The 12,022-nt window shown below is 33.4% G+C and overlaps 1 protein-coding gene across 1 annotated transcript; it reads right to left on the reverse strand.

Moving 5' to 3' along the window:
* Positions 1-413: 413 nt before the first annotated feature.
* On the reverse strand, positions 414-9,669 carry Strip (striatin interacting protein). Its single transcript, XM_065506490.1, has 2 exons — positions 6,613-9,669; positions 414-996 (listed from the first exon to the last, which is right to left on the reverse strand). The coding sequence occupies exon 1, from the start codon at positions 9,301-9,303 to the stop codon at positions 6,637-6,639; it is 2,667 nt and encodes an 888-aa protein (XP_065362562.1). The 5' UTR covers positions 9,304-9,669; the 3' UTR covers positions 414-996; positions 6,613-6,636.
* Positions 9,670-12,022: the final 2,353 nt, after the last annotated feature.

Below are 12,022 nucleotides of genomic sequence, written 5' to 3' on the forward strand. Positions count from 1 at the left end.
TGCCACGCCAACCTTAAAAATAAAAATACAGTTCCTTCCTTGTAATTGACATGTTAAACCCTAAATGAAATAAAAATCGTTGAAGCAAAAAGTGGCAGCTAATTTTTTACACATTAAAAAGCTACACATATATAGATGACGACAACATAAAAACTAAAGCTTAACTCTGTTAAATTACCATTTGAAATTCTAATAGAATTTGGACATTGAACAAAAATTTCACATTTAAAACACACATGTATAGGTATAATTGTATTTTTTTTCTAAACAAAACATATTTTATAAAAAATTTAAACACAGATATTTACTCATACCTTTGTTATATTAATTACACCATTCAAAATAAGTTTTTTATATGAACTTCCTCAATATTGAAGGGGACATTAATACAATATTAATTTAAACTCTCACAATTTTTAGTTAATATGCAATAATAATAATATATTTTAGTTACACACAAATAAAATAAATATCAAAATAAAAACTATGTACTACTTGTAAATACTCATATTCGTAGATAATTTAATAAAAGGCAAATGAAATTCGAACGCTGAAATGAATATTAAATCATACATAATGTTCACAAACAGCATATGAGTTCAGCATAAGTGAAACCAACTAAATAAATTCTTTTAAATATTTGATGTTTATTCTTCAAATGATCACTCCCTCAAGGCGGTGTTGTCATTTCGCAAACGACATGTCATCAAATGCTATGCAAATTATTTATAGCATGAAATGTGAGTCTGGATAGTCCTTACAGGATCAAGTTTGTTCAAGCCAGTATGTTCTTTTGTATTTGCATGTTCCGTATAAGTGTTTCGATAGATAGATAGTTAGATGCCATATCATTCAATATAAATTAAAATAATTGGTGTTGATACTTTTTTGTTTAATAAAAAATTGCTTATAAAGTGGTTACTCTAAATGTTTCTACAGTTGATCTATTTTTAATATTTTAACTGTTTTATGGGCCATATAAACACGAAATATAAGCTGCAATGAAATTAAAAATAAAACATGTATTAATTACTACACAAAATATATTATTGTCATTTAAAAATGTTCTTATAGAATATGGTTATATTTGGTCAATTCACAATGTCTCTTATCAGTCATATTGTCATAATGTCCTAATGTATCACGACACGGCAGCTCGGCTTAACCAACTCTTAGGAATTCGGCGCAGGTCTCTGCTGGTTGGCTACGATAACACAATAAACATAGCATACAGAGTAGTATTATTTTAGGACATTTTTTGCTTTAAAAAAAATAAAAACCATTGTGAAATATTAGGACATTATGACAATATGACATGATAAGAGACCTTGTGAATTGACCAATTGTAACTTAACACGCTGTTAAGTTAAACCTGAAACAAATTAAGGCGGACTTTAACCAATGATTGTGTTTCTCACTAAAGGATTATGATCTGTAATTATTGTAAGCAATATTGTCTTACTTTTCACTTAAATCACATTTGTATTCCTCAAAATTGTTCATATCAATATGGTGTTTTTAAGTCCTGGGGTTCGATTCTGGTTCTGTGAAACGGTGAAATGAAAGGACCATTATACTAACTGAAAAAAATGTTGTAAGTTAATATCTGAGAGAATGCTTATTTTATTGTCAGAATTATATTGAGGAATTTTATGGAGATAATTTTTGTGGAAGACTTTAACCCTAATCTCCTCTCTTTAGGAGATTAGATGTAGACCTGCGTAAGGACTATTTATATTTTAAATTTCAGCTTATTCGGGTCATATTTGGATTTTTGGTGATTTTTTTTTAAAAAATGTGAGATCCGAGCTGGCGTATAATTTTGCTAATTAAGCGTAAACTGCTTTATTTACAACTTTTGTATATTTAGTGACCCCCACTGAAATTTTCCGTCAAACATTTTAGTAGAATATTTGAATCATTAAATGTCCTTTTTGAAAGGACATTTTTTGATTTTCTCGAAAAAAGGGCCAAATTAAACTCTAAATAGAGGAGATATAGGGTTATCATCTTCCACAAAAATTATCCCCATGAAATTCCACAATATAACTCTGACAATAAGAATTCTCTCAGACATGCTCACTCCGATCAAAAAATTAAAACTTTGACCACTGCAAAAAAAAAAAAAATTCAGACCAGCTGTGGACTATAAGTTTATTCTACAAAAATTCTATTCAACATGCCCTTTCAGAATTATAGGCTCGCTATTCTGTTCCAATCAAAAAGTCTCAATTTGTTGTACAGTGCACAGCGGGGCAGAATCGAAATTTTGAATTGGGCGTAGCCAAGGAGTATTAAGGTTTTAAAATGGGCCCTACAAATGCTCCAGGGGCGGCGCTATGGGGGCTCAAAGTAGGGTACCTTCGACATGTAAAATTTTTAAACACGTGCCATTTTTTTGTTTCCCCTCCGATTTCAAAGAATTTTATATTTTTGGAAAGCGCTCGGCTAGATCTTGAAAAAATCTAGCCTAGTTATAGGCATTTCAATATTGAAATTTTAAAATTTTGACATACCTTGGTCCGCTTTTTTAAAAATATAGGGCGCACTTTTGGACCGAATGGACTCGATTTTTTTTTGATAGTTAGACAACTAATTTACCAACAACATACAAAATATTTCAGAGCAATATCAATTACGAATCCAAAAATAACAGATTTTCAATTTAAAAATTCAAAAAATAGTATATTTTTGCTGTTTTTTGGACAAAAAGGTGACATAACTCTTTTTTTTATTAAAAAACAACTTTCTTTAAGAACATATAACAATTGTATGTTTTTCTATAAAGTTTCTTTACGGAGAACATTTTGGTATAAAAAACATGCCGCCCTTTGGAAATTGACCTATTTTTTATCAAAATTTCAACTTTGGGCCACATGTTCTAAAATGCCAAAGCTGGGATCAGAAAACGGAAAGCAGTTTTAGAAACCCTGATGTGTTCCCTATTTATCCCTAAAGTATTTTGCCAGCCCCGAAGGAAATGTGGACCCTATAGACAAAATTGTAAAAAATACCATTTTTGGGATTTTCGCTCCAATTTTTAGGAACTGCGGTATTCCCTTTGACCTTTTGACAAGTTTTTTTTACTAATAAATAAAGATTTTATTACATATTACAAATTAATTGAGTTTCTAATACTAAAATTTATATCAAAATTGTAATAGGATTACAAATATTAGGAACAATTTGATCGACATTTATTCCGAGCTATATTGTTTTGTTTAGATAAGTTAATTTTTGGTCTTACAAAAAAAATTTCAAGTCAATATCTCATTAGATTCAAAAATAAGCCACTTTAAAACTCCGTCCTTCAAAAATATTGCAGTTTTTCAGAACCAGTGGTATTAACTTGTACATAACTGTTGTTAGTAATATAATAAATATGTTGTTGTTGTTGTGGTAGCAGCAGTGATTGCTGAGTTGACAGACCTTGGCCGAGTGAACTCGGGTCATTCCGGTGCGTAGAACCGGCTATCATGGGAATGAATACAATAAATATAAAATAATTCACTTATTATCCAATTTTTAATATTTTGGAATACCAAATTTTGATAAAGCTATTGTATGTTCTGAAAAGCGCATATCGCTTAAAATTTGCGTTGTGACAAACAAAAATTCTAGAAATTTTGCGTTTTCAAACAGCTAGTGTATACTGAAACTAATAATAAAAATCGCGTGGTTTTTAGAACATGCTGAAATGCGTTTTGTGACTTGCGTGATTTGAAAACGCTGTGTTTTCCAGAACATGGGCGTATATCCTTTTTTTTTGGCTTTTAGTTTGCTCTAAATTTACTGAACATATCGAATTTTAAAACATGAATCTGAATTGATGTACCGTTAAATTAAAACAAATAAAAAAGGGAATATTGAATAAAAAATTGGACTATTTTAGAATTGTACCAAATGGCTTGTGGTAGTACCACGGAACCAAATGAGTACTTGTCAGTTAAACGTAGCTTAACACGCTGCTACATTAAACCAGGAACATATTTTGCCGGAATTTAACCAATAATTGTGTTTCTCACTAGTGGATTAATTTTGTTAGCATTGCCATACTTTTCAGTCAAAAAAGAAAAAGCGTACCGAGTACATAACTTTTTCTGTAAATTTTAACTTTGTAAAAGAAATGTCACATTAACCCTTAATATCCCACTGGTACCGCCAGGAACCAAACAAAAAAAAATAAAAAATTTGTTCAACGATTTTTGTCTAAACTTGCCGCTGAGACTTTAAGGATATTTTTTGATACGAGCGCCACAGTTTGCGCCGATTGCCACTTGAAACCGACTTTATTTGACTCACGTATGTTCAGTAAGGTGTCGAAACCTCGAAAAAAAACAACTTTTGCAAAATTGCGTACTTTCAGAAAAATAATTTGGTGTTAAATACGTAAAAATTTAAGCTTAAAAAAATATTTGCGAGATCGTTATAGTGCGTAGAAGCTATTGAGAGTGTTTAAAATAATAATTTTTATTTTATTTTATTGGATTTTTTAAAATTTTTGGTTGGTCCCTTACGGAACCGTCAGGCACCGGGACTTCGATATTTACCAAACATAAAATTATATATCAAAGTTTTTGTAACGTTTTTTCAGTTTGTTGATTAGAAATGTCGATTGGAATTCGTGATTTTAAAACAGAAGGAGAGCTTTGCGAGATTGTTAATTCGGTTGCGTGGTCGGAACGTGAAGATGATGGTGATTTTTCTTCTTACGGCAGTGATTATGTCCCAGATTTCGATATTGATGCAGCTATACGATCCAGGCTACGATCGTCCGTACAAAATACGTCCGATAATTGCCGCATTGAACAGTTACTTTCAAAAAGTAGCAAAGCGAGCAAGATTGTGTGTTGATGAACAAATTTGTGACACAATGACTAAACACTATATGAAACAATACACTGAACCCATGGGTTGACAAATTGTTTCTTATGTGCAATGATTCCGGATTTTGCTATTCGTTTGAAATTTATTCCGGCGACGACGACCATCGTGAGGAAAATTAACCGAATTTGGGTGCATCTGCGAAAGTTGTGTTGCGATTGCCTCGCTGTGTTCCTCGATTCATAAATCACTCCATAATTACTACACATCGATTCTCTTGATGGTATATTTACTTACACAAGGCATCTATTCGCTTGAAACAGATCGCCACCCACGACTTCCATTATGCAAATTACCACAGAAATTCGCCAATAGAGGTGACAGCGAAGAATACGTGGGAACGTTTCATGAAATCGACGTCACAACAGTTTCATGGAATGACAATAAGATTATAAATATGGCATAAACAATGGTTGGAATGAAGCCATATATTTTGGCCGATAGTCAAACGCCTGAGAATGCACCAACCATTGAGCGATATAATAAAAATAAAAAGATAATGGAATGCATTCCATGTCCAAACATACTTCAGGAACATAACAAATACATGGGAGGTGTTGACCTTTTAGATTCGTCACTCGGCCGTAGTCATATCCGCATAAAGTCACGACGAAAGCTCTCGAAGTTGAAATTGTTGCGAAACGTCATCGCCCAGTGTCTGCTCCGATGCCGCCGCGTGATATTCGAAATGTATATCCCGAGCAAAAGTTCGATGGCAAAAATGTGGTAAACATTTGTGTTTTTCGACGTTTTGATGAGTTTCACCAAAACTAAATGCCATTGCTGATGTCTTAATGTTATTAATTCTTTATTGTTTTTGTAACTTTTTTGAATTACCTGAATAAAATATGTTGATTTTTGTTAAAAAAATGTCTCTGATAGAAATTACACCTTTAAAATTTGTTATCTCCGGGTGCCTAGAGGTTCCGCAAAGAACCAACCAGGAACAAAGTCGTAGAACAAAACGCGAGTTTTATAACATTAATTTTTTTCAGCTCAAAAAAAAATCAGGCTATTAAGGGTTAAAGTATATAAAATGTATATTAAAAATTATATTGATGTTAATAAAGCAAATCAAAACAAAGAGCTGCTGTGCTGAATTGTTTTTTTTTTATTTTTCATCTGTTGGTGCTTTGCAATTGTATACTTAGGTTTAACACACCAATTATGCTCAGTTAAACCTAGATTATATAGCATATAAACAATAAGTGAGAAACACAATTTTTAGTTTAATTTAGGTTTAAACGAAGAATGTAGATTATCTTTATCCCAGAAACTAGCTCTAAGAAAATCATGTGGCTCAATGACGTGAAATCCTATTCTCTAAAAACAATATCTTTTTAATTATCATTATCGTCTTCTTTACCGCATTCTTATTGTTTTCGAATGGATTGTACACTAAACTAGAATCAATCATTAATTACTTCTAAATGCATCTTTGCTAGATTCATTTCAACAAAATTCTAATGCGATTAACAAGTTTTTGTCATATTTTAACAATAAAATAGGAAATATTACATATTTGGTCGAATATCACATCTTAAAAAGTCGTTACGTGATGAAATGTGACCGATATATAAGTTACTCAGCGCTTGATAGAATTTCCTAAAAATAATTGCTATCTAGAAAAATTGCATAGGTTAATTCAAACCAGATACACATCAATAGTATATTTCGTAATTCATATTATGTTATGCAAATTTAAAAAAAAAAATGTATAATACTCACATTCAAATTGTAAGTCTGTTTGTTTTAGAGATCATCCCAATCGGTTTGATTGTTGTAGACTTCCTCTTCCAACCAAAGTGAATAATTAGCTTTAAAGTAGTCGGTCAATTCAACTTTACGATCCCACCAGCCAGAATGGCCGAAGAATGCAAAATCTGAATGTGTTAGTATTTCGTCACTCGGAAAACCACCTTCAATACCGTAATCTTGCAATTGTCCACCAACGCCCGAGACTATGCCATTGCCTGCAGCGCCCGATGTGTATGCAACGCCTCCACCGCCACCATTACCATCAACGTTACCACCAGCTACATTGGCAGACGAAGAATTATCCGAATTATTGGCAGAGTTTCCATTGTTACCACCTGCTCCACACTTCTGAGTGGCTTCGGGATACCTTCTCAGATTGAATCGATCCACACAAGCGCGTAAGGTGCATTCTTCAGCTTGAAAGTCCCATGGACGTGATTCCAAATCATTGCCATATGCCCAGTCATCGTTGAGACGATGGCGCACTTTTGAATAAATAGCACTCATGGTCTTCATGTTCGATTTTCGCCATTGTCGTCCCAGATATTTTGTTTGCATCTTTAGTAGTTTCAAAACATACAGCTGCATCATGGCGTGCCGCACCTTAAGGGTCTTTTTAAGAATAGGCGCCGATTTGAAAACGACCAGCATCATGACACGTGAATGCTTCCATTTGATGAGTTTATTTAGTATACGTAGCAAATTGATGCATGAGAAAACATTTCGCCACGAATATGGTTTGTCCGTGACATCACCGCTATAAACAAAACTTTCGCCCGACAAGTCGGGTTGTTCTCCAATCACACACGATGGAAAATCCAACAATGGTATCGTGTTCTTCATGCTGACAAATTCGGTGATGTTTTGATTGAAGAACTTCAATACCAACGGGATACAGTTTGCAAAAACTAAATGCTGAGACATGAATTCGAACTGGTAGATGTGATTCAGTTTAAAGTGCTTCAAGTACAGCAGTATAATGGCCGAAACGGCTTTGACGATAATCTCTTTGTGGCGACCCATGTCAACGGTCAGTTTGGTGGACTGTGTGGCCGTGAGTGGCATTTTCTTGGGCAACACATCGGCCATGATATTGATACTTTCGGTTTTCGATTTGGAAGTAGGCGAAGCAGCCAGTAGAACTTTTAGCAGTGCAATCATGTATTGCGGCAGATTTGGTAGTATGGCCTGATAGAGAACCTCAGATGGAGTCATTTGAATTTCGTCCTCTTGAGTGGAAATCGGATTCCTCGCAATATCTTCCTCCTTCTTTATTTGAATGTCGGCGAGACTTACATACATATGACGTCTTAATGTCTCGACACCTTCATGTATGGGCTGTGGCAGACCAGCTAAGCTTTCGTGGTCGTCGATTAGGGAGTAGCCAATGAACTTGTTTCGCGATATATCCAAGAACTGGTCAATATCCTTCTGACGCACTTTGGGAGTCCACGGTAAGCAAGTGGTAATCTGTGGAGCTTGCACTGAAGGCTGCGCACTGTAACTGGGCAAATTGTTAGGATTTGCAGTTGCAATGCCAGAAGTGGAGGTGGTTGATGAGGGATCTTCAAAAGGCCGATAATAGTCATCATCGCCATTTTGATTGCCTCCATTGCCAGAGCCATTGTTGCCGCCATTTGGTGCACTTTCATTTCCAGGCGTCAACTCCATATCCATCTGCTCTTGTTCATCGAGAAATCTTTGTTTCATTAGAGATCGCCTGAAGGCATTACGCTTCAAATTTTGATTGTCCAAGTAGTCAGCTGCTGTTGCAGGAGGAGAACTGGCGCGCATGCATTTGGTTACTTCAAGCGTGTCTTCTGATATCGGCTCTAAGCCCGCTTTAACCCGATATTCATTTTTGAGATTCTTTAGAACTTCCATGCCACCCAAACCCATCAGTGATATTTTCCAAAGCAGCAGAACCACCTTTTTCATTGGAAAATGTGGTGCCGCTCCGCTACAAAAGCGAGTTATCATTCCTAGAAGCTTTACTGAGAGCAGTTCACCATCTGGCAATGGACTATTTATGTCCTGGACAAATGACTCAGCTATCTTTCGATAGTCTTCACTTTCCTTGTCCTTCTCATTGCGAATTGTTTCAGTGATCGTGTATAGTACCGACAATATTACACGCAAGTCGGCCGAATCGGCCAGGGTGACATTGGTAATTTTAACAGCCACTATATCGGGTGAGCAAGCACTCTCGATTTCCATATTCAGCAAGTCTATGAATGATGAAAAAATTCCCAATTCGTAGAGTACAATGACATTCTCTCTTGTATTTTGATGTTGTTCTTCATCAGACTGAACTTCTGCCCAACATCCTTGGGCCAAATACAGTATACACCTAGCAGCTTGCATACGAAATGATCGATTCGAAACCTCCAATTGGTCCATCAACTTCATTACTATACCACGTTGGGCACTTGAGTCTAATTTCTGCCAGTTGGGTGGCAAATCGTACATTTCCATTTGATCTTCGAATGCCTTAACATTCTGCTGGAACTCACTGAACTCCGTATAGCTGTAAAGTTCGGCAATTTCATTTTGGTACGTATCGACGTCTGCATACATAAAATCCAAATCTGGCCCATCGCAATTGGCATCTGTGTCATGAGTGTCCTGCTCAAAAGAATTGTTTATCGATGAGAGCATCATTTTGCTGCCTTTTTTAATTTCAGATCTTATAAAAATATAAAATAAAAGTTTATTTCCTTTTTTGACTTCTTTTTTTATATAAAATTATAAATGTCTGCGTCGACTTGAATGTGTGTCAAACTTTTCTTTTTTCCTACTTTTTGATGCACTTCACTTTTATGTGCCCATCACAACAATTTCCCGGTGGGACATATGAATCATTATTGAATTTTATTTGTGCATCTAAAAGTACTTTATGTTATTAACAATTTACAAAAATATATCTAAATTTTTTTCGGTAATTATTTCATTTCAACTTCGATTTTCCTCTACTCGATACAGTTTTGCACAAGAAAATTTTGTATTCACTTAAAAAATATCTGTCAATTTTATGACACTCCTGTATTTGAATATGTCATTATATGTTCATTTGCAGACCGCTAGATGTCACTGTGGCAGACAAAAATCGTCAGTGATAAAAGTACTAAACATACACAGCTATGATAAAAACGTACCATTGAGGAAAATTAATTCAAAGTGATAAATTTAATATTTCGTTCACAGTAAAACTCGTTTTATACTATGTTCACATTTGCAGAGTTAAGCATCTCAAACGTGATTAAGATCTAATCACTTCAAAATCGAGATGATTATCCATACATTTAAATGATTTGTTAATCACTTCAAATTGACATGATTAAATCTTATACTTTGTTCACAATTTCAGAGTTAATCATCTCAAACGTGATTAAGCTCTAATCATTTCAAAATCGAGATGATTATCCATATATTTAAATGATTTGTTAATCACTTCAAATTGACATGATTAAATCTTAATCACTTCATTAATCACGTAGGATCAACTGAACATACCTCAAACTGATGATGATGATGTAGCATCGGCCACCTTTTAGTGTAGTACCGATAAATAAATTTTGACAGAGGTTTTCTCTTTTTTCCCTAAAAAACCTTAAATAATTCATCAATGTTCACAATTTCATTATTAAAAAGTTTAAAATAATTTGCTGATATCTTTAATAAAGTATTTCTTTCCATATTTAATGCCTTAAAGAAATATAAATTTGTTTGTTGTTTTTTTATTTGTCAACTTAATCATTTTAGTGTCAACTTAATCATCTCAAATGTAATGTGAACGGCTTTGATTAACTTAATCAAAATTTTGCTTAAACGCGTTTAAAAGCCCAAGTGTGAACATAGCATAAAAGCCCAAGTGTGAACATAGCATTAATCATTTCATTAATCACGTAGAATAAACTGAACATACCTCAAACTGATGATGATGTAGCATCGGCCACAAGGAACATACCTATTAGATGTACTACCCAAAGTAAATTAATAAAGTAGACTCAGTAGGACAGCTGACTATTTTTTTTACATTGGTCTGAACTGTCAATTCACTTGTGGTTGTTGTGGCGAAAAATACAACAAGCCCAAAAGCAAAAACAACAACAGGCAACTTTGACAGCTCAGACCTTAAACCAAAAACAAAATTGCTTGTGGTTTTTGTAAATGTTGTATTTGTTGTAGTACTGTCGCTACTTTATTAATTTACTTTGGTACTACCGATATATACATTTTTCATAAACAACTGTAAATAATCCATCAATTCTCACAATTCCTTCAATAATAAGTTAAATAATCTGCTGATAACTTTATTACAGTATTTCTTTCCATTTTGAATGCTTTAAAGAAATATAAATTTGTTTGTTGTTTTTTATTTGTCAACTTAATCACTTTACTGTCAACATAATCATCTCAAATGTAATGTGAACGGCTTTGATTAACTTAATCAACATTTTGCTTAAACGCGTTTAAAACCCCAAGTGTGCATTAGCATTACTCAAAACGAATTTACAAAATCAAGTTCAAGCTGAATTTATATAAAAAAAATTGTATTATATCTTAAAATAGTGTGGATTTTCGACTAGTGATGGTTGTGCTATATTTATATAAACAGATCTAGTTTATCTTAGAATGTGATTTAGGTATTTATTTTTTTTGGATGTTCATAGTTTCCGAGTAATAAACTTTTAAAGTTGAAACTTACATTTTACTTTATCTTTAGAAGACACCATCCTATCAGAATAATCTACATATATATTACTATAATGCTCATGAACCAATTCCAGATTTAAAATTTTTTAAATGTTCTTAATTTGTGTACTGTCATTATTTCAATATATGGTAGTTATAGATGTAGAATTATTGATACTTTTAATATTTTGGTTTAATTGGTAGTCGAACACCGTCTTCAAAATGTCCATCGTCCTCGTATTGTTCCTATACCTAAGTCTAGAGTAGTTCAAAGTCCTATTTCAATAGTTCCTCCACTATAAAAACGACGTTGAGCATGTTTTGAAGAATAAAATCTCTGAATAATCACACATCTAAAACTATAATGTTTGCCCAACCTAATATTTATTTGTCCTTTCATGTGAGGTGGAAACTTGCATATGGGCAATTCCATGTCATCGTACGTTACATTTGTACGCCTTATATATATTTCTTATAATTTCTTACATCAAACCAAATATTTTTCCTTTACAATGTAAAACAATATATATTCTGAAAATATATTTATATAAAAACTAAAAACTATATATGTATTCGGTTTCAAAAAACAATATGATAATAGCAAAAAAACAATCAGAGTCAAATGAATTTCATACTACATGCTAGTTGGGATCATAGTTAAATTAAAAAAATAAATATAGTTAGT

Source organism: Calliphora vicina, chromosome 3, assembly GCF_958450345.1.
Source record: "Calliphora vicina chromosome 3, idCalVici1.1, whole genome shotgun sequence".
NCBI lineage: Eukaryota > Metazoa > Arthropoda > Insecta > Diptera > Calliphoridae > Calliphora > Calliphora vicina.